The following is a 27,781-nucleotide window of genomic DNA, read 5'->3' on the forward strand; positions in this document are numbered from 1 at the left end:
CAGTATCTCCCACTAACTCATTACAAAATAGGAATAGCAGTACAACTTGAACCCTGAGCGGTTAGATGCTTGGTAAGCATGCCTAGATTCATCCCAGAGAGAACTTGACCCTTTAAAAGATAGCTAATATATTTTTGAAATGTACTGAAATTGAGACTCTCGAGTCTTGAGAATTATTTTGTACAGGATTATTATAAATGTATATAAAGTGTTTTATACTTTCTTTTTTCTTAAAAATTACATTTCTCCTTTTTTTTGTATTCTGATTATGAAGATAAAACTTTACTTTCAATGAAATGTCAACTACCAGAATGCAAATTTAAGTAACTGTATGTCTGAATAACATTCTATCTGATTTACTTGGCTCAAGAATAATTAAGTGATTCTGATATGTTTTATAGTATTAATGGACTCAGATATGCTGCCCTTTACATAAGGAGACAGTAGGATTAGCTTACTGTCTATTGAGTGCCCATAGAAGTTATTTTTTAGAAAATGTTTGGTTTAATGTTAAGCTATTTTATATTCTCTTACGGAGTTTACTTCTTAACCAATAGCATATTTTTATGAGATTAGTGATCTACAGGCAGAGTCTCCACCTTTGCACAACAACTGGCCTATACTGGAATGAAAATCACAACCTCAGCTTCTTTAACACTCGATCTAACCAACTTTGCTAACTGGCCCAGACTTAGAAATCTGTTTACAATGATTTCATTCACATTCTGGTAGCTTCCCTCATGTGGGTCACAAGCTGAAACTGTGGCATGCTAACAGAATCACTAATGTGGCACCTCATGTCTTCTGTTTAGAGGCCCCGGATCTAAAGCAGGAGGAGCGTCTACAAGAGCTGGAGAGCTGCTCTGGACTAGGTAGCACGTCTGATGATACAGATGTCAGGGAGGTCAGTTCCCGCCCCAGCACACCAGGCCTCAGTGTTGTGTCGGGTATGTCTGTCTTGTTTTAAGGAATAAGGATTGCAAGGTGTGTTCCCACCTCTCCATTTATAAAATTGATAACAAAGAGATATGTTTTATTTAAGAGTTGAGGAATATTCCAGGAAACAAAATTATTTCCATGGAACCTTAAATCTCTAAGAACTTAACGTGTGGCTTTATAGAGCCTCTTGAAGTAATTGGCAAACAGTCTGTGTGTGTTCCCTAATTCTGTTCTTGGTGGCCTCTGCTACTGTATTTAGATACCACATGATACTTGTGATTGTGTTGTACAAATCAAGGTAAGCATATGTAGGCAGTTGTACAATAAAGGATCTGATACCAGACATCTTGCACGTATAGCACTGGGACATAAAAATTTTGAGAATATTTACATTTCTCCAAACTTCATATACTTTTCGTGTGGTTATTTTGTTCTTCTTGCTGTTTATTTTTTACTTTATTTATTTATTTAAAGGCATAAGTGCAACCTCTGAGGATATTCCCAATAAGATTGAAGACCTGAGATCCGAGTGCAGCTCTGATTTTGGGGGTAAAGATTCTGTCACTAGTCCAGACATGGATGAAGTAACTCATGGTAAGAAGGGGAAAGGAGAACGACTTAAAAATGATCACATTCAAACTGGCAGTCTTGTAATTTTGCTGGTGATAATATCAGTTGGTAGAGCACTTTGGGGTATAATTTGGCAGTGCATATGTACGGCCTTGAAAATTCATAAACCAGGGGTGCCTGGTGGCTCAGTTGGTTAACATCCAACTCTTGGTCTCAGCTCAGGTCTTGATCTAGGGTCATGAGTTCAGGCCCTAAAAGAAAGGAAATTCACAAACTAAATTTGGTTCAGTTAGCCTACTTTAGGAATCAGTCATCAGGAAACAGTTCTGTGTATGCAGAAGGTCTTACGTTCTTTGTAGCATTTACATTGATGTTCTTCATAGCTTCCCTATTGGCAGAAAATGAGAAACAACCTAAGGATTAAAAAATAGAATTGCTGAGTGAATTTTGATGTACCCACTTATAATTTATGTGGCTGTTTTGTTTTTGTTTTGTGGATGTTTTTTTAAAATCCTTTAAAGCACATGAAATGACTTGAAACTCTAGAAATGCTAGAACATAGTATCTCTTGGGAAATCTATGCTGAAGAATTTCATATGTAATATAATAAAACACTAAAAAACCTATCAGGGGCGCTTGGTGGCTCAGTCGCTTAGTGTCTGCCTTCGGCTCAGGTCATGATCCCAAGGTCCTGGGATGGAGCCCACATTGGGCTCCCTGCTCAGCGGGAAGCCTGCTTCTCCCCGTTTCCCACTCCTCCTGCTTGTGTTCCTTCTCTCGCTGTGTCTATCAAATGAATAAATAAAATCTTTTTAAAAAATTAAAAAATAGATAAAAGACCTATCATAGAGAAAGCACAGGAAAGAAATACCAGAATGCTGGCAGTGGTTTTATGTGCTGAGTTTTAGATACTTTTTCTTTCTCATAAAAAATGGGTTTTGTTTTGTTTTTTAAAGATTTTATTTATTTATTTGACAGACAGAGATCACAAGCAGGCAGAGAGGCAGGCAGAGAGTGAGATGGGGAAGCAGGCTCCCCGCTGAGCAGAGAGTCTCATGCGGAGCTCCATCCCAGGACCCTGGGATCATGACCTGAGCCGAAGGCAGAGGCTTTAACCCACTGAGCCACCCAGGGGACCCTAAAAAATGGTTTTTGTTCTAAACCAAGATTTCTCATCCTCAGCAGTATTAACATTTCCGACCAGGTGGTTCTTTGTTATGGAAACCTTTTCAGTGTCTTATAGGCTGGTTAGTGTCATCTCTGGCCTCTACCAGGAGCATAGCACCCTCCTTCTTCCCCTGCAGTTGTGAAAACCAGAAGTGTCTGGCAAATGATCCCTTGGGGAACAAAATAGTCCCATTTGAGAACCACTGTTCTAAATAAGGAGTTTTCAGAGTTATAGTCTCCATGGACCACTAACCTTAAGACCCTTTTGGGAAGTGAGGGGTAATGAGGCCAAAACTATTTTCTTTCTTTCTTTCTTTCTTTTTTTTTTTTTTTTTAAAGATTTTATTTATTTATTTGACACAGAGAGAGAGAGAGAGATCACAAGTAGGCAGAGAGGCAGAGGATAGGGGAAGCAGGCTCCCTGCTGAGCAGAGAGCCTGACGTGGGGCTCGATCCCAGGACCCTGAGATCATGACCTGAGCTGAAGGCAGAGGCTTTAACCCGCTGAGCCACCCAGGCGCCCCACAAAACTCTTTTCATAGTAGTAAAAGGTTATTGTCCTTTTCATTGTACTGACATTTGCACTGATGGGGCACAAGGAGAGGTGGGTAGATTGGCTGGGGCAGGCCTGAGCATGAAGCAGAGAGAGCAGTCACTATATTCTCTCCCAGTTAAAAAAGAAAGTTTTACATATGAGTATCTTTCATGAAGCAGTAAAAATTATTTAATCACATATGAACCCTGAGTACACATCTGTTTAAAATTCTGGAGAAATAGGAAATAGTCGTAATGCATTTCTTTCTCCTTTTTTAGATTTTGTTTTTATTTATTTGACAGAGAACACAAGTAGGCAGAGAGGCAGGCAGAGAGAGGGGGAAGCAGGCTCCTCGCTGAGCAGAGAGCCCAATCATGACCCGAGCCGAAGGCAGAGGCTTTAACCCATTGAGCCACCCAGGGGCCCCCACCTAATGCATTTCTGCTGCAGTCTGAAACTCGAAGTATCTCAAGGAGAAACACTTAGATGCTTATCGGAGCTGTGAGCTTAACTAGCTGTTTCTTCTCTTGTTTGTCTTTCATGACACACCATTTTTACTTCAAAGAAGGACTGACAAACTGTAGTTACTCATATTTGGGTATTTGGCAGGCATTTCTTGAAAATTAAACAAGGGAGCCTATCACTTCAAGGAAAACAACTGGCAGTGTTTATTGCCAGTGATAAAATTCAGGCTTTCAGATAAAAATGACAATTGCAGAAAATTTGTATCCACCTTCATGAGCTTGACAGCTTACTGATATTTAAAGACTTTTCTGATGAGATTGGTGTTTTTTTCCTGATGAGAATGTAATTTTTTGATATTATATATTGAAATGTGACAACATGTGAAGATCTACGTATCTAATTGAATCAGTATTTTCCAGGTGATCAATGCATGATGTTATAGATATCATTTAAAGTAGAAGACAGACCAATTTATTTTAATGTAACAGAGCAAAAGTTCATTGATTTGGTTTCCGATTCTTAATTGTAGCTAACCTTTAAAAACTACTAATCAAGATTCGGTGTCGTATCATAGAAGAATGTGCACGGTTATCTGAGAAGGCTATTAAAATATCTTCCCTTTTCTAACTATATATCTGTGTAAGGCCAGCTTTATATACTTCAGTCAAAATACGTATTGCAACAGATTGAAAGCAGAAGCTCATATGAGAATCCAGCTCTGTTCATTAAACGAATTTGTAAAAATTTAAAACAGTGTCACTCTACTTGTTATTTTTTTATTTTGAAAAATAGTTATTTTTTCATTTAAAAGGGTTATTTGTATTACCATTTAACAGATGTATTTAAATGAATTAGTATATAAATACATATTTGTTTTCAGTTTTAATTTATGATATGGTAAGTATTGGTAGATATAACCAACATGTATAGGCTCTTCAGAGCAGTAATTTTTAAGAATATAGAAGTGTCTTAAGACCAAAATTTTAAAACTGATATTCTAAGCTATCTTTCATAATAATGTACTATTTTTATAATTTGAATAGAGGAAGGTAAATATATAGAACGAAAGAAAAATCAAAAAGCATAAAATCAAAGAACTGCCATTAATTAGCATTAAAGAGTTCAGACTCAAAAAGTTTAGAGTAACAGTTTCTTTTTTTTTTTTTAGGAGAGAGCACCCTTGATGGCGGGTGTGGGCTGGGGGTGAGGTGGGGAGGGGCAAAGGGAGAGAGAGAATCTTAAGTGAGGCTCAGTCTCACAATCCTGAAATCATGACCTGAGCTGAAATCAAGAGTTGGATGTTTAACTGACTGAACCCCCGCCCCGGGCACCCCTCGATGAACAGTTTTTTTTATATATCTGAAAGTTTTATCCTCTGCAAACTTACCTGTTTTAATATTTCTGATTTTATTTGTGTAGACATATGCTTAGAGGAGTCATTTTTACTCCATAGCTGAGAGTAGTTCAAGTCTGTTTTATGATGTAGTATAGTATTAGTCATTTTTGTTAGAAGTACTTTTATAAATTTCATTTGCCTAGAGCAGTATAGGAATTTCAAATTCGGGGCGCCTGGGTGGCTCAGTGGGTTAAAGCCTCTGCCTTCAGCTCAGGTCACGATCTCAGGGTCCTGGGATCGAGCCCCGCATCGGGCTCTCTGCTCAGCAGGGAGCCTGCTTCTTCCTCTCTCTCTGCCTGCCTCTCTGCCTACTTGTGATCTCTGTCAAATAAATAAATAAAATCTTAAAAAAAAAAAAAGAATTTCAAATTCTACAACTTTTTATTTATACTCCTTCTAGGTATATGTGCTGCCGAAGCGAGCACATATACTCCTTCTAGGTAATATTGCCCTTATTATTATTATTATTATTGTTAAAGATTTTGTTTATTTGAGAGTGAGAAAGAGAGAGCACAAGCAGGGGGAGTGACAAGAGGGTGAAGCAGTTTTGAGTTGGGGCTCAATCCTAGGACCTGGGGATTATGACCTGAGCCGAAGGCAGATGCTTCATTGACTGAGCCACCCAGGCACCCCTGCCCTTCTTCTTCTTCTTCTTCTTCTTATTATTATTTTTGTGTCATTATTTTTATAGTTGGAAAGAAGGTGAGCCTCAGGGCAGTTGTGACATTCTGAAAATTTTGATGATCTACATATTTTGGCTCTGCATTAACTATAATACAATTTGGCCATTAAAACCGATTAACATGGGATGCCTGGGTGGCTCAGTGGTTAAAGCCTCTGCCTTCAGCTCAGGTCATGATCTCAGGGTCCTGGGATCGAGTCCTGCATTGGGCTCTCTGCTCAGCAGGGAGCCTGCCTCCTCCTCCTGTCTCTCTCTGCCTGCCTCTCTGCCTACTTGTGATCTGTCAAATAAATAAATAAAAACAAAAACAAAAACAAAAAAAAACCGATTAACATGCAATGCTAGACCACTTAAGTGTCATTAAAATCCACGTATGTAGGTAAAAACATACCATGAATTTGAAGTAATCAGAATATGATATTTGTTAGATTCTCTTTTTTTCTGACATGCCCCTCAAGTTCTGTTGATCAGAAAAGGAAAATTGGGGGGAGCCCCTGGGTCACTCAGTTGAGCATCCGACTCTTGATTTCAGCCCACATTGTGATCTCAGGGTCGTGAGATCAAGCCCTGCATGGGGCTTGCACTGGGTATGGAGTCTGCTAGGGATTCTCTCCCTCTCTCTCCCCCTCTACCCCTTCCCCACTGTGCACTATCTTAAATAATAAATCTTAAAAGAAAAAAAAAAAGGAAAACTGGAAGAATGCTAGAACTTTTTTCACTGTGTAGAAACTCTTACTGAGTGATGAGTTCTGATTTGGTCTTAGAGTTTGCCTATTTATTTTAGGCGCCCACCAGCTGACCTCTCCTCCTTCTCAGTCCGAGTCTGTACTTGCCATGTTTGATCCGCTGTCTTCACATGAAGGTAAACTAGTCAAATGAGCTTTATGACTCTTACCCTGGGCAGAAGAACAGAACCAAAACCCTTTGTTGATGCCTTTGTTGAATCAGTTGTATCTCAGTTGCAAACTTCTTTTCCCGTGTTCTAGGAGCTTCTGCTGTGGTAAGGCCAAAGGTTCATTATGCCAGGCCGTCGCATCCACCACCAGATCCCCCAATCCTGGAAGGAGCTGTGGGAGGAAATGAGGCCAGGTTGCCGAACTTTGGTTCCCATATGTTAACTCCAGCTGAAATGGAGGCATTCAAGCAAAGGCATTCTTACCCAGAGAGATTAGTTCGCAGCAGGAGCTCTGATATAGTATCATCTGTCCGGCGACCCATGAGTGACCCCAGCTGGAACCGTCGTCCAGGGAATGAAGAGCGAGAACTCCCTCCAGCCGCAGCCACTGGTGCTACTTCTTTGGTGGCTGCACCTCACTCATCATCTTCATCCCCGAGTAAGGACTCCTCAAGAGGAGAGGTACGGGACATAGGCCATCTAGAAGAATTTTGCTGGTTGTGGTCAGCTTTAATGTTCTATCTGCCAGGTTCTCTTGATATGTTAGATTAACACGGTATATATAAATCTCAGAGTAAGGATGGACAGCAGTCATGATTAAAGATGATCTGTCAGTCTAGTTTGTCCCCAGTGGTAACCTATGGGAAACCTATACTATTTTGGTTTTATAATGTATTTTGCATTTTTATGACACTTTGAACTTTTCTCCAAGCAGTTTTGTATCTAATTTCATTTAAACCTCACAGTTTCCAAGATGAGTAATTAAGTGATTTGTCTGAGGTCACTTGATAGGCTAGTAAAGGAACTATAGTCTCAGCTCTTTGATGTGTGATTTTTTTTTTTTAAGATTTTATTTATTTATTTGACAGAGATCACAAGTAGGCAGAGAGGCAGGCAGGCAGAGAGAGGGGGAAGCAGGCTCCCCACCAAGCAGAGAGCCCAACGTGGGGCTCAATCCCACGACCCTGAGATCATGACCTGAACTGAACATAGAGGCCCAACCCACTGAGCCACCCAGGCACCCCTAATTTTTTTTTTTTTTAAGATTTAATTTATTTATTCGACAGAGATAGCACAAGTAGGCAGAATGGCAGGCAGAGGGAGAGGGAGAAGGAGGCTCTTCGCTGAGCAGGGAGCCCGATGTGGGACTTCCCAGGACCTGGGGTCATGACCTGCGCTGAAGGCGGACGTTTAACCAACTGAGCCGCCCAGGCGCCCCTGACATATGATTTTAATAACTCACTCTAATCGGAGATCAAAACATGAACTGTGAAGTTGTCTGCATCTGGGTTTGAGTCCCAACTCTGCGACAGGCAGGCTATAGAACTTTGGGGCAGATAGGGAGATAGCTTTTTTTAGCCCCTTATTTCACGTCTATAAAAGGACTTAATAGTATTATTTATCTCCTAAGGCTACTGTGAGGTTTAAATGAAATAACATGTATCCTCAGCATTCGGTATTTGGCACACAGTCCATACTCAGTTTTGTTATTACTACTACTGTCTCATCTCTGCTACCCCTCTAGACTTCATGTGATTGAGCTTACTCTTTCAGAAGTGTTTATTGAGTGCCTACTCTGTGCTAGGCTCTGTGTTAAGGTTTTGGTTTACTTGCGATTTGGTTTAATGTGATAGTACCCACCCTCAAGCAGATCACAGTCTGGTGCCTAAAAGGTATACTTCCATGTTTCAGAAGTTTCCTGTACAGCAATAAGAACAGTTTTTCTTTTAAGACAAGAGTGGTTTTTGATTTTCACAGACAAACTGAAATCCTTTCCCTAGTAATTTATCCTGCTGTCCAACTCCAAATAAAGCATCAAACTTTTTCTACAGACTGAAGAACGCAAAGATAGCGATGATGAGAAATCAGACAGGAACAGACCTTGGTGGAGAAAACGTTTTGTTTCTGCCATGCCTAAAGGTAATTTTATAAAATATTAGAGTTATACTAGCAACGAGAAGCAAAGCCCCCAAATCTCTTCCAGAGAGCCAGTATCATTTGAGGTTTGCTGGGCCTAAGTTTGTAGCCGTTTTGAGAGCATAGAAAATGGTTTCACTCAGGTGAATGCTAAAGGCAGACCTTTAGAAATGATAGTTCTTGTTCTTTGCAGGAAGTGTTAGTGGCTTCATAAATGGAAATCAGGCAGGTCATGGTTGTTTAAATATCATACGCCATTAAGAGTAAACGTGGGACTTCTGACTAATTGCTAATAATTACTGCAGGAAAAAGGGATGCTGTTGGTAATTAAACATTGAAAATTCATCCTTTACATTCCTGGAGTAAACTTAACTTTTTGTGTTCATTGAGAATGTTTTTATCTTGAATATTAGTGAGTGTTTATTTTGGAAGGCAGTTGTTTAAAATTGTTTGCTTTTGGGGGGGGGGGTCGGTGAATAGCCTGGCATTGTAGCAGTAGATACTGAGATTTGAGTTGGCAAAAGCATCTCTTCCTGCAAGGAGAGATCATCTAGGAGCAAGGCTGGGGACTTCTCCCAAAGGCCTCTTCTCGGCACCGTGGCGCTCGGGAGCTGAGGGGCACTGCTTTCAGCTGCACTCAAGCCCCCTTGATGAGAGATTGAGCTTTGAATGTGGTGTTTTCCAGCAGAGGTGAAGAGGCCGTGATTTTGACTGAGTCCCAACAGATTCGAATTAAATCATTCTTCCTATGGCCGGTGACCCCAGAGCAGATCCTGAGAGCTTCTTTAAGAACCTTCAGTGCTGTTTTAAGAATGGTTATCCGTTGACACTCAGGATTTCTTAGCTTTTAAACTTTTCACCTTCCTTTCACTTAGAAATGTCGGCACACCAGTTAATGCTGTCTTCCGAGTAGTGCAGTATGTTATGTGTCACGCTACTGACTTTATTTAATTTCCAGCTCCTATACCATTTAGAAAGAAAGAAAAACAAGAAAAAGACAAAGATGATGTGGGGCCTGACAGATTCTCAACACTCACAGGTTTGTAGACCGTGGACTTCCTGGCTCCTTCATTCCCAGAGCACATATTTCATAGCACTGTTTCTTGGGCGCCGTAAGCGCTGCCTTTTTAGAAGAGTGTGTTTGTGTGTGTGCAGTGGGGAGTGTGTTCTTCATAGCTCTGTGGCTTCCCGGTGGTGGCCACAGGGAACCTCCGTGTGCTCTTCCTACAGACTGCCACCGCCATCCTCATCCTCATTATCATAACTTCTGTTTCTGATGAGGCCCCCGCTGCTGAGCCTTTAGGCACACCCTACAACTCGAAGTCCCAGTGGGACCATGCCACACGGTGCCTCTTAGGGAGGTGTGGTGATGGTTTTAGTGCGATGCATGCCCCATCTTTGGATCATTGGTCAGATAGCTTTCTCTCGCATTGGTCATAGAATTCTAAATTTATTCCCTTCTGTAGTTCTTGATTATTCAGGATCACAGTGAAATTCCGTTCTACCTAATCATTTCCTTTTTTTGTGATAAAGTGTTCAAACAGTATCATAAATTTATATACTTCACTAATTTTTTACGGCTTGAATCATTTTACCATTGCTATCTGACCCAAGGAAGACACAACTAGGGATTGGGTTCTTACCTTACTCAGCATTTGTGTTTTTGCGGCTTCTGTTTGGCACATTATGGATGAGTATCCTTATAGGAATGAGTTTGAGAAGTAGTGTTAGTGACCCCACCTTGAGTTGGGTAGCTTTGTACTGTTTCCGATGGCTGTAGAGCATCTAGACTGGAAATTAATTTCTCACCTCTTTTTTTCTTATCTTGATTTTCAACTATGTTATCCTACTACATTAAAATGAAGATTTTTATTAAAAAATGCTATAGGTTTCCAAAAAACATTCTCAAATAGCTCAGCGTAGTACAGGTAGAATCCCATTTTAATGCATGTTATTCTGGTATCTGCTTGCATGTATTTGGATATATTTCCATGGTCTCTAGCATACATCCCTGCTTTGTCTGGTGCCGTGACTCTCCTGGAATGAAGGGTTTTGAAGAGCAGGAGCTGTGTCCAGGCCAGCCTTCCCTGCTGAGAGCGGTCAAGCCTATCTTACTCAGTCAGCAAATACTTGTTGAACATCTGACTCATGCCAGGCACTGTGCTAAGTGTTGTGGTTATTCAGTCAAATCACATGACCCCTCTTCTTCAGGAGCCTACGGTCTGATTGAGAAGACTTGGAAACATATACCACATTCCTAGTGTTTATGAGTTCACCGGTGTTTATGGAGTGAAATACTCTTAAGGAAATCTCGTGTTTTTTAAATGTTAAATTAATAATTGGGGAAGTTATAAATTAATTTTTTGCTTGCGTCTTTGGGCAAACGTTTTTCTTGGTTCTTGGTGCCTAATCTAGGAGCTAAGGAGAGTAAGTTTTTTTCATAAGGTATTTATTTCATTTTCTTTGTGTTTGATTCAGGCAATTTAGCTTCCCTACTAGTGCAGAAATTTCTGCCCAGTCCTAATTAATGACTTGTTGGAGATTATCATTAAATCAACTTTTAAGTGATATGAAAGGAAATTTCTTAACAGTCTGTCCATAATGCAGTCACCCTATCCTTTTTTTCATGTTCTTTCCCAATCTTTCCATATCAGTACATGGCTTTTTCATGATTGAATTAGAATATTGTGTAATTTTATATTCTTCTTTTACTAAATGTTAGTTCATAAACCCTCTCCAGTTTCTAGTAGACATGGTTGGTTTTAATAATTTGTATTGGCTCACAAATAACCTGTCATATGATTTGATAACATTGTGAACGTTTTCTTGCTTTTGGATACTTGAATTGTATCCAGTTTTTTTATGATGAAAATATTGCTCACAGCTTCGTATATATAGCATATTTTGTTTTCATTACTTTTCTGGGATAAAATTATTAATGGCTTAGAAATAAAGGTTGTAAGCAACGTTATGGCATTCCCTATGGTTAGCCAAATTTTATTATTCCTTTTTCAGAATGCTCAGCAGCACTCAAAACCAATAGCAAAAAAGTACTTCCCCTCCAAAGAAAGATTTTCTAATGATAGAAAAGTTTTATCGGTTTACATTTTAAAGATCGGATTTTATTAGGATTCTCTTCTCATGCATTCTAATACCATTACGGCAGAAAGATTAAACTAGTTTGGAAATCCTCTTTCTCTACAGTTTACTGCAGTTTTACAGAGACATGGATACTAAATTTTTTTCCCCATGGAAACAGAAAAGCCCATGAGCACACTGCTAAACCTCTCTGTACCTGCTTTCCTCGTCCATAAATGGAGGTGGTAACAGTACCTCCCTGTAGGGTCGTTGTGATGATTAATTGAGATTGTTCATATAAGGTGCTTAGCACAGTTCCTGGCACGTGGTAAGTGCTCAATAAGTGCTCAGTAAATGTTAGCTGCCATTATTATTAGTTGCTATTAACACACACACACACACACACACACACACACACACACACACACACAATCTAGTGGGGTTTTTTTTTATGTGTTTTTAGACTTTCTGAAAAATGGGATTCTACCAGAATGTGGACACTTGTGGTTACCTTCTTGGTCTACATCTCCCTCAGGAGTTTGCGTTTCACTATAGAACTTGATTTTGTCCCATAGATCTGTAGCAGCCCTTTGCCTTGATGACTCTAACATCTTAGACTCCAGGAACATATTTTAAGGCACCGATTTTGCTGACAGGATAATGGTCCTGACAGTAAACAGTGCTACATCTGTGATGGTGGTAAACTTTTTCTCTGTGTACCCTGGCTACAATTCCAGCACTTTCCAGCAGTGGCTAGATTCTCTCGGAGTGACTCTCACACCGTCGCAGGCACAAAAGTGCACTCTGCTAGCAGGTGCACTGCCACCATGAGATTCAGTAAGACAGAGTACTGATACCTGGAGCTGTCAAATATGGTGTAGAGAGAGAGTCATACAGGAAGAATGGAGGAAGGCATTTTTTTTTAAATAATTATTATTTAAAAGGGTTTAATTCTAAATTTGGTACTTCCCCTCCTTTAGCATAGAGATGTCTGCATACATGAATCTGCATATAAAGATGCATTGTTGGAAGTTCTGTTAGCATGAACTGATAATAACAGTAACTTGAGCAGAAGTGCTTTAGAAACCCATCACCCATGTAGTCTCCACTGAGCTTCCCAACACTGTCATGCAGAATTTTGGCAATGATGAGAAGGTGGAGCTAATCCTCCCAGTTCCGTGCTTGGGCAAGCCCTGAGACCGCGAAGTGGGATGAGCAGGCAGCTGCATGGTGCCTCTTAACACCGAGATATGTGCTCTTTTTTAAGTCTTACCTCCTAATCCGCCTTTGGGATTATGCTACTGGTGTCGTACTAACATCAGAATTGCTACAAACCAAGGGGAGCTGATTCTCTCACTCTCCTTTCCCTGCAGATGATCCCAGCCCTAGACTCAGTGCACAAGCTCAGGCCGCTGAGGATATTCTGGACAAATACAGGAATGCCATTAAGCGAACCAGCCCCAGTGAAGGAGCAATGGCGAGCTATGAAAGTACAGGTGAGTGCTCGCTTCGGCAGCACATATACTAAAATTGGAACGATACAGAGAAGATTAGCATGGCCCCTGCGCAAGGATGACACGCAAATTCGTGAAGCGTTCCATATTTAAAAAAAAAAAAAAAAGAAAAAGAAAAAAAAAAAGAAAGTACAGGTGATCATCATGATAAAGATTTGAATGCAGTTGACCCTGAAGTGGGGGGTGTGGGGGTGAGTGGGTAGGGGCACCAACCTCCCATATAGTTAGAAATTTCTGTGTGACTTTTGACTCCCCAAAAACTTAACAACGGATAGCGTGTTGTTGACTGGCAGCCTTAATAGCATGAACGTCAGTTAAGATGTATTTTGCACGTTATGTTATTATACACTGTGTTCTTACAATAAAGTAAGCTGGAGAAAGGACAGCGTTGTTAAGAAAGTCATAAGAGAAAAATACATTGACTGTACTGCATGTTTTTATTAAAAAAAAAAAAATCCACATAGGAGTGCCTGGTTGGTTCAATCAGAGGAGCAAGTGATTCTTGACTTTGGGATTGTGAGTTCAAGCCCCACGTTGAGTGTAGAAAATACTTAAAAACAAAGTCTTAAAAAAAAAAAAGTGTATAAGTGGACCCACACATTTCAAACCTGTGTTTCCCGGTCAAGTGTTCTACCTTTGGTATCACAGTGAGACGTGTTTGGAAGAAGTAGCTTTTTAGTGACTACTTTGAGTAGCTGTCAGAAAAATACGGTGTAATCCCTAAAATAAAGAGGAAAGAAAAGCATATAAAAGCATAAATTGTGTACTGCACGTGTTTCTTTTAAAAAAATTTTTTTTTAAAATTTATTTGACAGAGAGAGAGAGAGATCACAAACAGGCAGAGAGAGAGGGGGAAGCAGGCTTCCTACCGAGCAGAGAGCTCGATGCAGGCCTCGATCCCAGAACCCTAGGATCATGACCTGAGCTGAAGGCAGAGGCTTAACCCACTGAGCCACCCAGGTGCCCTGCACGTGTTTCTGCTTGTATGTTCATAGACTGTCCCTGGGAGAATCTGGCCGGTAATGTGAGTTGGCTTCAGGGAGAACTCATAGGGAGCATAAAGGACAGCCAGAGTAGAGGTGAATTTCCCATACATATTATTTTGAAAAGTTTCAAAGGACAGAGAGTTGACTAGTACAGTGAAGATCCATGTTCCCTCTACCTGGGACTTTATCAGTTCTTAACATTTGGCTGCATTTTCTCTGTATATTTTTTCCTTTTTTTCCCTGAAGCATTTGAAATGATCTCCTAATAAAGATAGTTGTCCCACGTAAGCACAGTATCTTTATGATAGTAATGAATTTTTATTCCTTTTGATTTTATACATGAGTGTATTCTCTAAATTAGTTAATTAAAAACATAGAAACAGCTGCGGGAACCACAGATCTGTTGTGGCTGCTTTTGTGAGTCGGTCTCAGCTCATCGTTTGGGCGGTGGGAACAGCCCTAGTAAAGAGCCCGGGGGAGCTGAGGGCAGGGTTCACCTCGGCCGCCAGGTAGCTGAGGGCTGTACAGCAGGCCGCTTTCTCCTGGGGCAGGATTCCATGTCTGTAACACGAGGTGGTTACGTAAGATGATTTGTGAGGCCCCTCTTGGTTCTGTGGTGCAGCGGTTCTGATTAAAGCATTCTCTGTTAAGTCACAGACTTTCTTCGCCTTGGGTTAACATTGGTAGAGAAGGTAAAAGTCATTCTCTTTGTGACACCTGCCCCCGTGATCTGCTGCCAGCTGGTTTAAGCGAGCTTGCTTGCTTTTTTTGAAGAACTCTGACTGTAAAGCACAGTGCTAATTTGTGGTCGAGTAGCTGTGAACACCTCGTGTGAGACTCTTCCAGGTTAACCCACTTCTGTCCTCTCTTGGGGGGTGGGTTTGCGCAGAGGTCATGGGCGACGGTGAGAGCGCCCATGACTCTCCTCGAGAGGAGACGCTGCAGAACATCTCGGCCGACGATCTCCCGGACTCCGCGAGCCAGGCGGCCCACCCCCAGGATTCTGCTTTCTCATACAGGTATTTCTTTGACAGGATTTCGAATTTGAGGCTCTGGGCTTTTCATCACCACTGCAGTCACTTCAAGTCAGATGATTCATTAGGCCACCGGGTGACTGTATAGAGCAGAGAGATAAGGACGGAATGCTGTGTCCGGAAAGACTGCTTCACTCTGGATGCCGTGTCGCAAAGGCTTTAATTCAGGGATGAGAAAACAACCACCTCGTGTGCCCGCAGGGGCCACGTCAAGTGATTTAAATGACACAAGTGGTCGTCCCTTTGCCCACACCAAGCTTCCCGGCAACGTGAGAAATGCTGGGGGAGACTGAACGGGTGGCAGGGTCAGCTTCCGTTTCAAATGGTAGAGTGATAGGAAGGGCTTCTTGTCAGGCGGTGAGCTTGTCTGCCGCAGGATCAGCCTTTCTCAAGAGATGTGATGGAGGGCCTTCTTGGTGTGGGTGGTGAGATGGCTCTGGGGACTTCTGTGGCCCCTGCAGACCCTGGCATAAGGCCCCTTTTGCATTCTCCTCATAGTGCCCTCATAGAGACTCAGTATATGTTACAGGTCCAAAGGATTTGTTGTTTGACTGATTGTGGTGACTTTACAGAATGAGCCTTGCCCAGGGCATTTCTGGCCTTGCTCCTTGGGTCACTAGAAAGCCTGTTCCTTTAAGTGAGGAGTCAGTAAATAAAAAATTATCTATTATTTATGACCTCTTGAAACGCTTGAGTCCTGAGGTAGGATATTAATTTATATGGTGAGTGTTCATAAAGTGTGACCGTTCTCTGCATAAAGAAATTAACATACTTTTGGGGCACCTGGGTGGCTCATTCAGTTGGGTGGCTGTTTTCAGCTTGGGTCGTGATCCTGCCATCCTGGGATCAAGACCCACTTGTGCTCTCTCTTTCAAATAAACAAAATCTTAAAGAAGAAGAAGAAGAAATTAATGTACTTTTGACTCATTCTTCAGAGACGCAAAAAAGAAACTGAGACTTGCTCTTTGCTCTGCGGATTCTGTTGCTTTCCCAGTGCTCACCCATTCAACAAGGAACGGTTTACCGGACCATACAGACCCAGAGGGTAGGTTTTTCCTGTATTTATAGGTTGAACCATGTGAGACTGCCTGTATTCAACCTATGTAAGCTATGTAGCAGTTCCATGTGGTTCCATTAGTATATTTGTATTAGAATCAGGTAAGGGCACTTTGATTCCTGATGCTTCATTAAAGTGAGGGGCAGGGCTGCTTAGTTCTACTGATCCCTGGTAGAGCGGAACGGACATCCCAGAGGCTAAGGGCTGGCGTGCAGTGGAAATTGTCGGCAATAACAATTCTCTCTCTCATTTTTTGTTTAGACAATGAAATTGTATGCTTCTTAAAAGTTCAAATAGCTGAAGCAATTAATTTACAAGATAAGAACTTAATGGCTCAACTTCAAGAAACAATGCGTTGCGTGTGCCGCTTTGATAACAGAACTTGCAGAAAACTGCTGGCCTCTATCGCCGAGGACTACAGGTAACTACCCCCCCTCCTGCACCTGTGACCCGGTGGCAAGGATCTTCTTCCCTGTCTTTATTTCACAAGTGAATCTAGGCTTACGGCAGCATCCTGGGCTGTGTTTACCTGGGTGTAGATTTCCGAGGAACACATTTGGATATTTATCTGGAAATGTAGTTGTAAATGAGCAGCTCTCACGGAGAAGTGCACTTTCCTTCAGCTTTGCCCAGAGGCAGTGTTCGCAGAGGTGAGGCCGGGAGCAGTAGGATGTCCTGCTCCTTTTCTCAGGGGTGACCAGAAAAACTACTTCCCTGGAGCAGGAAAACAAGTGTAGCCTAAAAATTGCTGCCTCCTGTCTGCTGCCTGCCCTTTGCCAACACTTCAGGAGAAGAACGTCAGTGAGATTCCTGGGAGACGATGAGGCCCCCAGGCTTAGGGGATGGGTGCTCTAGTGATCGCTACAATTAGAGTATAAGCAAATTATCGCTGATACGTTTAATGATCTAGTGGCATATTAACTTGTATTTTGTTGTTTTAGTCTTCTGTAGCAATCAGTTTCCTGTGAAGTGTGAGGTCCTGCCAGCAGGGAGACCATGGGCCAACGTGAAATAGATGAAGGATGCCAGGGGACTTAGTAACATGTCGTGAGTTAGGCAGCTATGCGTTTAACCCCGTAGGTGTTCTTCACCAACATGTAGAATGGTTCCGTTCCTTGAGCTGCCAGCGTGATTAGCCCTCAAGACAGCTGTCTGCAGCCTGATGTGGCTAATTCATAAAACCAAAGTCTGTGAGGTCCTGTTCTTTCTTTAAGAAAAATTAGGACTCTTCGTCTCTAAGAAAGTGTGCACTGTATGTATGTGATGTCCTGCAAAGTCCGTTTCCTTTTAGGAAAAGGGCGCCCTATATTGCTTACCTCACTCGCTGTCGGCAAGGACTGCAGACCACACAGGCCCACCTGGAGAGGCTACTTCAGCGGGTGTTGCGGGACAAAGAGGTGGCCAATCGGTACTTCACCACTGTCTGTGTGAGGTTGCTGCTTGAGAGCAAAGAAAAGAAGATCCGGGAATTCATTCACGGTAACCGAAGACCTTTAGATTAAGCATCTTTTCAGCCATGTGTTAGTGGGGAAATTCGGAAATTTTTGTATTGCTGGTTTGAGTAGTTGCATGTCTAAGAGTAGTCCCTTAAATTCCCAGATGTTTTATGGATTCTTAATCATCTTGATGTGGAACCAGTAAATTTCATTTTTACCATGGATCGAATACCTGTAGTTTATACGAAATTGGGAAAATTGGTTAAGGTTTTGGATCCACAAAATTCTTCTCATATTTAAAAATAAAGCGTATCATTAAAGTTTTTTAAATTTTTATTTTTTAACATTTATACTTAAAATACCGTTATAATTAATGTACGGTGTCATATTAGCTTTAGGTATATCGTATAGTGATTCAGTAATTCTATACATTAGTCCAGGTATGTCATTTTTATAACAAGCCCCTTGCTCTTCTACTTTTGCATTGCATATTTCTTAACCTTTCTCACGATTTTAATGATTTGGCCACATATTCTTCTAAAATAAACCGTTTCCAGATACTTTTGGTTTTAAGAGAATAGTATCTGCATAGCTAGTTATTAAAATGATTTCTGTAATTTCCTTTTTTAAAATTATTCAGATAGTGTATTTAAAAAATTATTATTTTGCATTGGAGACTTTCAGCAACTCACAGCAGCTGATGATAAAACTGCTCAGGTAGAAGATTTTCTGCAGTTCCTCTATGGCGCGATGGCCCAGGACGTCATATGGCAGAATGCGAGCGAGGAGCAGCTTCAGGACGCCCAGCTGGCCATCGAGCGCAGTGTGATGAATCGGATTTTCAAGCTTGCTTTCTACCCGAACCAGGACGGTGACATACTGCGTGACCAGTGAGCACTGCCATGTTTACTGCGTCCCCGTTGATCACATAGGGGTATATCAGCCAGTCCCTTGTGCGACACAAGCTGTGCTGAGACTTAGTATGTGACCGTGGAGGCAGCACGTGTTACCGTTTTTCACCCATCTGATCCCAAGAGCAGAAGGAAGGATAACGCTCTGTTCAGGGCAGTGGGCATGAGGCCCGCGGGCGTGTCGGTTGCTGGGGCCTGTTTGGACGGTGGGAGCTGTCCGCTGCTCTTCCCCACCAGCGGTGCTCGCCTCCTTCCTCCTCCCTCGGGTCTTGACTGCGGCACCTCCTCCCTGACCTTTCCGACCGGGTCCCCCCTGGCAGGGCTCTCCTGGGCCTGTGTCCCTGTCGTTAGCACTTGCCACGGTTGTGCTTGTACATTTGGTAGCGTCCGTCAGGCCTCCTCAGCCTGGCACCACTGACATCTGGGACCAGATAATCCTTTATGTGGGAGGCGGCTGTGTGCCTTGCGGGGTGCTTAGCAGCGTCCCCGGTCTGTGCACACCAGGTGCCAGTAGTACCCTCCAGCTGTGAGAACCAGGATGTCTCCAGAACCGCCAGATGTCCCCCGGGGGGCAGAGCCACCGCCTGCTCGATCACCGCTGTGTGTGGTCGTCTGGCGAGCACCCTCCTCCGCTGCCACATCATCGGTTGGTGGGAGCAGGAGCGTCCCGCTCACGTTCACTGCGCTCTCCCCTCGTCGAGCACAGCGCTTGACTTCTGTATGCTCGATACCTATTTATTAGGAATGAAAAGCTCTACGTTTGAATATCAAAAAATATCTGGAAATGTATGGTTCTCAGTAAAGCTGATTTTAAAAAATATTCCTAAAAAAAAATCCTGAGAAGAAATACCTGGAGTGGTAACAGGGTATAAATTATATTTTGGATAATGAGACTGAGGATGATTTCGTATTTTCCATTTTCCCTTTTTTACATTTTCTGGAGCACTGCTGTACCCTGTTTCTGCCCCCAGCATGTCAAAGTGTCTCCTGTGCCCCTCCCGCCCTGCCCCCTCCACCCCCCGCAGTAACACTGGCTTACTGTGCCAGGGGCTCTCAAGGGGTCCACGTGATAAGACCTTGGGGTGACTCATGAGTGGTTTATAGATGGTTTCTTTCATGGAAATGCTAAGATCTTGCGTGTATGTTCTGTGAATGCATTAGAATTGTTCCAGTCCGCCTCTCCCACTGGTTCATGCTCTCAGAGATATACCCAGGCTTCTGTATTTAATTCACCAACTGGGACCTGTTTTCTCCCTAGAGACCAGTTTTGGGCTTCCAGAATGGAATGAGGAGTTAGGGACATTCACACTGTATTTACTGCAAAGAGGAGCTTTGAAGCAGATTATTCATATGCTCTCCTCCACAGCACTTCTGCAGGTTTTATAGAGTGGACAGTTAACACAGTGTTTTGGAAAGAACAGTAGAAACCAAGAAAACTGGGTTTAGCCCCCGCTTCTAACCCCTGTGTAACCTTGGGCAAATCCTTCACCATTTTAAGCCCAATTATTTTCATCTATGAAATGAGAGAGAGTTTGAGTGTTCTCAAGAGCCCCTTCTCTTTCTCAGCTTCTGTGATCTTCGGTTTTTGGCTTTTGATCCCTCTGCGTCCTCGTGCTTTGTACTGATTCGTGTGTCCAGGTGGCTTCTGGGCTGGAGCTCCTCTCCTTTGTCCCTTGGAATGCTGTCCTTGGCTGGGAAGGAAGGACTTCCCTCTTCTTGTCCCCCCCTCAGCTCACTTAGCATTTCTAAGCAGAGCCTAAGTGTGAATCTTTTTTTTGACAAGACGGAATACTTACAGCTAAGAGATACTCTTCAACTGTAATTGTAATCTATTATCTTGAAGCAAGTCTAAATGTTTTGAAGGAAAATCAGTTATGACTCTATGTGCCTTATTATGTGAAATATGTATTTACATCTGTGTTTTGGGGGTTTGCAGGGTTCTTCATGAACATATTCAGAGACTGTCTAAAGTAGTGACCGCAAATCACAGAGCTCTTCAGATACCAGAGGTAATGTAGGTGTATACGGCCTGGGCGGTGCTGGTAGTTGGTCCATATACCCTATGCGTGGAAACAATGTAGTAAATTACAAAACAGAGTTTGCATTAGATGTAATTCTAACTATAAAGTTCTCAAAGGTCTAGGATTAAAATTGTCTGGCATGGAACGGCATGTCAGTGGGGAGATGAGGAGGAGGAGGCTGCACTGAGGCCCCCGAAGCCACTTGGCCTCCCGCCGCAGTGCTCCCCGCGGATGTGTTTTGTTTGTTTGTTGTAGAGAGAGAGCATGATGGAGGGGGTCTGAAGGAGAAAGAGAATCTTTTTTTTTTCTTTTAAGATTTTATTTATTTATTTGACAGACAAAGATCACAAGTAGGCAGAGAGAGAGGAGGAAGCAGGCTCCCTGCCGAGCAGAGAGCCTGATGCGGGGCTCAATCCCAGGACCCTGGAATTGTGACCTGAGCCGAAGGCAGAGGCTTAACGCACTGAGCCACCCAGGCGCCCCGAGAGAGAGAATCTTAAACAGGCTCCGGACTCAGGTCTTGATCTCACAACCCTGACGTCGTGACCTGAGCCAGAATATGAGTCAGACACTTAAAACCAACTGAGCCCCTCAGGTGCCCCCTCCATGGATGATTTTGTAGTCCTATTTCTGCAGAAAAGTCCCGTTTGAATAAGGGATCTGGTGACACTCTGCAGTGTGTGACAACTATAATTCTAAGGGAAGAAGTTAAATCTGAATGTGATGTCAAAATTACCTTTTAGTGGTCATCCAGTTTTTACAAAATAATAGGGAAATTTCAGGTATTTGAGCTTTTTGGTTGTTTTATTAAAATCTCCACTAATGAAATATTGATTAGCATGAGTTTTTAAATTATTTTTTGATTTTTTTGAGTCTGTTATTTTTAGAGCTATTGCAACAAATATACAAATTTTTAAATTTTTTTTCTTTCAGAAGTAGCTTGTTTGGGCTTTTAGAATCAGCTACTACGTGTAGATAATTTCCATTCTAGCTACTTAGGAATTATTTGAAATTTTTTGAATTCTGGATTTGGTGTTATTGTATGTCCTTTCTTCCATTAATGGATATCTGGGTTACTTTATTTGAAAATGCAAAGCAGATTATTTAAAAGTTTAGAAGTTAAGCTTTAATCTCAGTGGGAGAGGAAGGAACAGCAGTCTGGCATTACTGAAGAAAGGAAAAGGCACCAAGCTTGTCCTGCTTCCTGGCACCCAGGTTGCTGTGGTGGCTTCCTGTGGTTGCTTTTGGATTCATGATCTGCCTGTCTGTCTCTGGTCTCACTTAGGTTTATCTTCGGGAAGCCCCTTGGCCATCTGCACAGTCGGAAATCAGGACAATAAGTGCTTACAAGACCCCCCGGGACAAAGTGCAGTGTATCCTGCGAATGTGCTCCACCATCATGAACCTCCTGAGTCTGGCCAACGAGGACTCCGTCCCCGGAGCAGATGACTTCGTGCCTGTTTTGGTATTTGTGTTGATAAAGGTGGGCCCCTCGCTGTTATTAATGAGAAGGGTTTATTTGGCATTTCTGAGCAGGCTGGTGCAGGGCTCCCCACGCTCCAGGGACCTCAGCTCTTCCAGTCTCAAGCTCTGTGTTACCCAGAAAGAAAGAGTCTGGTGTGAGGTTTTGTTCTATCCAGAAGTTACCGTTTTCAGAAGAAAGAATAGGAGGACCAGATTGCTAGATGAACGTTTCCAGCTGTTAGGTGCCTGAGGTTCTTGGTTGGGGCTTGGTTGTAATTACTGAGCGAATGAAGGAAGGAAGAATGAGGGCTCTTATTTTATAATTGTGCCATATTATTTTAAAACATACTGACATCTCTCTCTTTTTTTAAAGATTTATTTATTTGCGGTGGGTGGGGGTGTGAGTGGGGAGCAGCTGAGGGTGAGGATCTCAAGCAGACTCTGCACTGAGCACAGAGCCTGACGTGGGGCTTGATCTCACAGCCCTGCGATCATGACCTGACCCAAAATTAAGAGTTGCACACTCAACTGATGGAGCTGCCCAGGCTCCCCCTATTTGTGGTACTTCTGCAATCAAAACTCAGCTCAGGCAGCAACCCCTGGGGTCCGTGTGCGGTCAGCCTTCGTAACTCCAGCTGCTGGCCTCGCTCTTCTGTCTTCCACATGGGGTGCGTTAGTTCTGTGCAGGGCCCCTTGGAGCGTGTTCTGAGGCACAGGCCTTACCTTCTCCCAGCCACTTAAAACACCCGTGTCCGTTCTTTTCACATGAAGACAGTGGAAAAGTGAGAGATGTTCTGTGTTACCTCTGGCAACAGAGGGTATATTATCTTTTTAGTTTTTTTTTCTTTCTTGGCTGATTCTACCCAGACTTAGAAGTCACTTGGCATATAGCATTTTTTCCTTATCTAACATTTTGGAATCCTGGGATGTTGAGTAAGTCTGCTGGAATTAGTTCAGCCTCCTTTGGGACCAGTAAGCTTCAGTGACTTACAAGGTTGGAAAGCTCTAGATAGCCCAGCTGGCATTTGAACCTGAGTTACCTTTCTAGTATTCCAGTGTTGCTCTTAGTGGCTAGGTTTTTAATCACTTCCAAAGAAGAATTTGGGGATTATTTTCAAAAAGGACTGGCATCTCTTTTACAGAAAAACATTTGAAGATGTTCACTTAGATGATTTTTGCAGAGCTGTACATCTTGAGTATTTGACGCTCTCATTTTTCACTTCTCTAGGCAAATCCGCCCTGCTTGCTATCCACTGTCCAGTATATCAGTAGCTTTTACGCCAGCTGTCTGTCTGGAGAGGAATCCTATTGGTGGATGCAGTTCACAGCAGCAGTGGAATTCATTAAAACTATCGATGACCGAAAGTGACCAAGACCAAGGCCCACCAAGGCTTCAGACTGTTAGGCGGGCAAACAGATCTCTTAGAAAATGTACCAGCTGCTTTGAAGGCTGAAGATTGTTTTTGTATAATATTGTACAGCATTCAGACATTTTAAAACAGATCTTTACTAAACAGATTAATGAGCTAACAAGCAGGTTCTCTTTTCTTTGGGCTCTTTTCCTTTCTGTTGCATATTTGGTTATTTTCTTGTCCCAAGTAGAGAATTAGTACTGCAAAAAGGGACCACATTTTTCAGGTATTTTGAAATATTAAAAAACAGAACAAAATCTAGAAAATTCCTAGATCTCCATTCATGGATACCCATTCTTTCCTTTTATTTAAAAAAATAAAAAGAACAGTACACCTCTTTTTAGATGCTGTCTAATCTTACATGCATCTAATGGAAGGAAGATACCAGTTGCACCGAGAATTATAATGGTGGTGACATTAGTGGCTTTATCTATAAATACACTCACCGGGATGAAAAGCTAAGAAGGAAATGTAAATATAATATATATTTATATTTGATGTAATATGGACATCTTCAGATTCTAATAAACAAGGAGTATTGCTGATAGTAGGCTGTGATGTACCCTCTTGTGAAATGGTTTCCTGGACAAAGTTTAAGCTGAGCTTAAAAGCAGCAAACAAATACACAGAAATATTTATTAAAGTGGAAAACAGTTTCTTGAACTTTCTAGGTGTGGAGTTTGATGCACAAGACTGCCTTTGATGAGGGCATAACAATCACTTAGACATTCCTCACCACGGACGTCTTTGAGCCCGCAGGAGGAAGGAGGTAGACCCTTTAATCACCATGCATTGCGTACGAAGGAACAGTAGACACCTAATAGGTTACTGTGGTACTTCTTATCTGAAATACTAGATAGAGTGTAGAAACCCCAAACTGAACTCCTTTCAAACCTTTAATTGTAATATATTTTTGATGATTATTCACATTGAATGACAGACCAGGAATTCAGTGAATGTCATTTTTTTAAAAACTGATTTGTATTGTCTGCTCTAGTGATACAGGTTTTACTAGTGATAAACTATTTTAACCAACCATATTATTCTTATGGAAAAAAGTCTATTTTGGCAGGTTTCTGTGCCTTTTATTTCCCTCTTCTGAACAAAAGTCTATGTTTCTGTATTTTGGTTTGATTGTATATTGCTAATCAGGAATGGGTTTTGGTGTCAGAAATTGGCCATGGAGGCACACCAAAGCTTCAAGCACAAGTCTTGTACGTAAGTCACGACTGACTGGTTTCACTTTGTACATTTCCTAAACATGGGGAGCTGCTTTTATAACACACCTGGTCCCATACTTTGAGTCCCTTGTTGTGGGCAGCATTTCGAGGCATTTTTAAGGGAACTGTGACAGACAACCTTGAGCAGATGAATACAGAGGCTGTCTACTTCTCTCCAAGACCTCTGTGTTTAATTGTGCCTAAAGAAGCCAGATTTTCTTTATGCCTCCACCTCTTCTCATTCATTTATTTAAAAATACCAAAATAACAAGTTGCATAGGAGTGTGGGATGTGGTTTCTGCCCTCTAGGGAGAGATCAGAATTCCAACTAGTACTACAGAATGCCCTTTGGAATGTTAGGCCAAGCACTCTGTGTGGACGTCAAACTTGCCTAGGTATTAGATTGTCAAATCCTATCATAACTACTTTATGAAACAAACAAACAGTCTGACACAGTTTCTAAGACCTAGGGGGAGTCCATTTACTTCAGCATTTGATTCAATAAACGTTAAGTTGATAGAAGACTTGGAATAGTTGAAATGCATTACTGTGGGATTTCCTAGAGATTTTTTTTTCTCCACATGGTTGCTACACCTCTGCTGTGTTATCACTATGGAAATAAACGCGAAGCTGTGGATGTGGCACAGGGCTCTTTTCTGGGGAGGAGAAGGCGGTGAGTTGGGTGTCGGGTTGCGCTGGAGGCAAGAGGTAAGGGCCAAGCGGTGCCGGAAGCAGTGGCGAGGGTAGAAGCCCATAGACCTGGTGCCAGACGACACCTCAGACAGGCAGGGGTTTGGGTCTCGCTTCAGGTGCTGGCCGGGCAGCGCAGCCCCGCTGTTTAAGGGGCAGTGACGTTTCCCTCTGGAAACCCCATTGGGAGCACGGACAAACCAGCATTCCCCGCTGCCGGTGTGATGGGGCATGACTCACCCCAGTGTTGATCTCTGAGTTGAGGAATCGGTAATAGCCTGGCAGTGGTAGGGCCTGAGACAGGCAGTGATTTGATTTCGCTCCTTCAGGAATGAAGAACAGTAGCTCTTTGGTTCTTACGACACTTCCTCCCAGGACCTGTATGAAGGATTTGTGCAAAAGTATAAAATCACCCACAGGAAACATTCAGTAGCCACTGATTATTACATGGAATTTGCAGCAATAATGAATGTTAAATGGAGAGAGAGTGGCTCAGTTCACTGAAATCTTACACAGTTCGTGTGTTACTATTCCGTTTTTGGAAAACAGTAATAGGAATACAGATTGTCTTTCCTTGTGAAATTGTTTTCTTTTTAAACCTGGTAAATGTTTCGTTTTCTTTCTCCACTTCAGTTCACATCTCAGCCGCAGTAACTGCTTTCTTCTGATTTTTCCTTTAAAAACCTGCTGATGGAAGCTTTTTTATACAGACTTTAAATCGCTGTAGTAAGAGAATTAGGCTTTGTGAGGGATTGAAAATAGACGTATTGCATGGTTTTGCTTTTCCTGTTGTGACCTGGAAGCCTTTGCAGACTTACAGTCTGTGTCTTGCCGAGGTGCGTGAGCAAGAGAACAGACACCGCCCCGGACGGTACCGAGGCTGTGCCGAGACCCCGTAGCCGACTGCGTATGCCTGTCCAGCACCACTGTTGAGTCACGGGCCGTGGGGATTCCAATTTGGGCCAAGTCAAGGTCAACTCCATTTTTAAAATGGGGGAGGCTTTAAAGATTCCTTTCTCTGATGTGATTGGGTGTGGAAAGGGGAAGTCGGACCACACTTGTTCAAAATTACTAGTAGATTGCATAGAAATGATAGAAATGTGGGGTTAGCTTCCTTCATGTGTGTCTCAGACTTTCTCTTCCTGCCTCTCCATATCCCCTTTATTTCTTTAAGAAAAAGTCTATATTTGCCGTCTTTAGTTCTTTTTAAGTCTAGTGGATTTATTCTGTATGTAATTGCCATAATTTGGTGTGGGTGGGGATCAGAAACAATCTTATTGAAGCTCACAGAATTTTTAGTAGATGAACAGTGATGACATATTCGAGATATTTTGAATGCCAAAATGCTTGAGAACTTTGCCAGATTAATACTTAATATGTTTTAGAATGTAGGTTACCGAAGAAGTAGGATGACCAGGAATAGCTCTATTACTCCTGAGAACACTCGGAGAAAGGAAAACAGTTTACTTCAGTGTCATGGTTGGTGTGGAGTCACCGTGGAGCTGGTTAAGCTCAAGAGGGAGGAAGTCCTCTCTACTGGGTTAACAGCAGACAGCGTGGGCAGTGGCCAATTCACCCTGCCAAGTGGATACTCTGTCTTACTTAACAGATTCTTGTGCTTCTCCATTAAAAAGCATCGGACTGCCTCTCCTTGAAACTGATAAAACCTTCTATAAGCCTCAGTTAATGAGCTTGCACAATCTTGTATATGTATAGGAAATTCCTGTCTTCCAATGTGACGACTAATGTATGGTACCATTCTGTAAAGCTGATTAAAAAGGGAGAGCAGTAGAATTCCCTGGATTTTATGTTTCCATTATCTATTTTGTATGCAGAATTAGTTTCTAAAGTTTCTTTGACTTCAAATGTTACTAATTCCTCCATGATGATTCACACTTGTCTTTTTTCATTTGAACCTCTAAGGATATTTGTTAAGTGCGGTCCTGGAGGGAATACGAGTGAACTCACGGTTACTAACGTGATGGTGAACATTTACTCTTTTCATACAGTTCGTATCTGACCCTTGTGTTTGGTAGCTACTCAGCCTTAGTTCTGCGAGCAGAAGGCCCCATTCCGGTATTCACTGAAGCCTTTATTCACCTTTGCGGCTGAGGGGAGGTGCTGTTAGACCAGGAACCCTCGTTACAGGCTGACTCTGCAGGCTTCCATCACTGTCAGAAAGGTGCTTGCTCTATACTGATCACACCTTGTTTAGAAGGAAACATTAAAAATTTCAATGGGGGCTCCATTTGCATCCAGTCTCTCAGTATTAAAATTAATGCTATCACTTGCCTAAAACTGAAAATTGAATTCAGCTTTTCTTGCCAGCTTGGCATTACCTGTGTGCTCGGACTTTTGTTATATTTGTACCCACTCAACCCCTCTCTCCGAG

General features: G+C 42.2%; 1 protein-coding gene across 7 annotated transcripts in view; it reads left to right on the forward strand.

Annotated features, from left to right (window-relative positions):
* Window positions 1-25,341, forward strand: part of LOC111145617 (GTPase activating protein and VPS9 domains 1) — a 46,686-nt gene extending 21,345 nt beyond the window's left edge. For 2 of the 7 annotated variants that reach the window (XM_022500637.1, XM_022500640.1), the window contains 15 exons: window positions 813-947; window positions 1,414-1,533; window positions 6,539-6,616; window positions 6,741-7,111; window positions 8,482-8,569; window positions 9,525-9,605; window positions 13,018-13,140; window positions 15,034-15,163; window positions 16,114-16,223; window positions 16,497-16,656; window positions 17,527-17,714; window positions 18,348-18,561; window positions 20,519-20,591; window positions 21,889-22,086; window positions 23,296-23,436. In XM_022500637.1, coding sequence (XP_022356345.1) covers window positions 813-947; window positions 1,414-1,533; window positions 6,539-6,616; window positions 6,741-7,111; window positions 8,482-8,569; window positions 9,525-9,605; window positions 13,018-13,140; window positions 15,034-15,163; window positions 16,114-16,223; window positions 16,497-16,656; window positions 17,527-17,714; window positions 18,348-18,561; window positions 20,519-20,591; window positions 21,889-22,086; window positions 23,296-23,436 — 2,210 coding nt within the window. Of the gene's footprint in view, window positions 1-812; window positions 948-1,413; window positions 1,534-6,538; window positions 6,617-6,740; window positions 7,112-8,481; window positions 8,570-9,524; window positions 9,606-13,017; window positions 13,141-13,293; window positions 13,335-15,033; window positions 15,164-16,113; window positions 16,224-16,496; window positions 16,657-17,526; window positions 17,715-18,347; window positions 18,562-20,518; window positions 20,592-21,888; window positions 22,087-23,295 lie in introns of all 7 variants that reach the window. The other 5 variants (XM_022500641.1, XM_022500643.1, XM_022500639.1 and 2 more) reach the window with 4 other exon arrangements.
* Window positions 25,342-27,781: the final 2,440 nt, after the last annotated feature.

This window comes from Enhydra lutris, unplaced genomic scaffold, assembly GCF_002288905.1.
Source record: "Enhydra lutris kenyoni isolate GAN:26980312 unplaced genomic scaffold, ASM228890v2 scaffoldscaffold13, whole genome shotgun sequence".
NCBI classification, from domain to species: domain Eukaryota; kingdom Metazoa; phylum Chordata; class Mammalia; order Carnivora; family Mustelidae; genus Enhydra; species Enhydra lutris.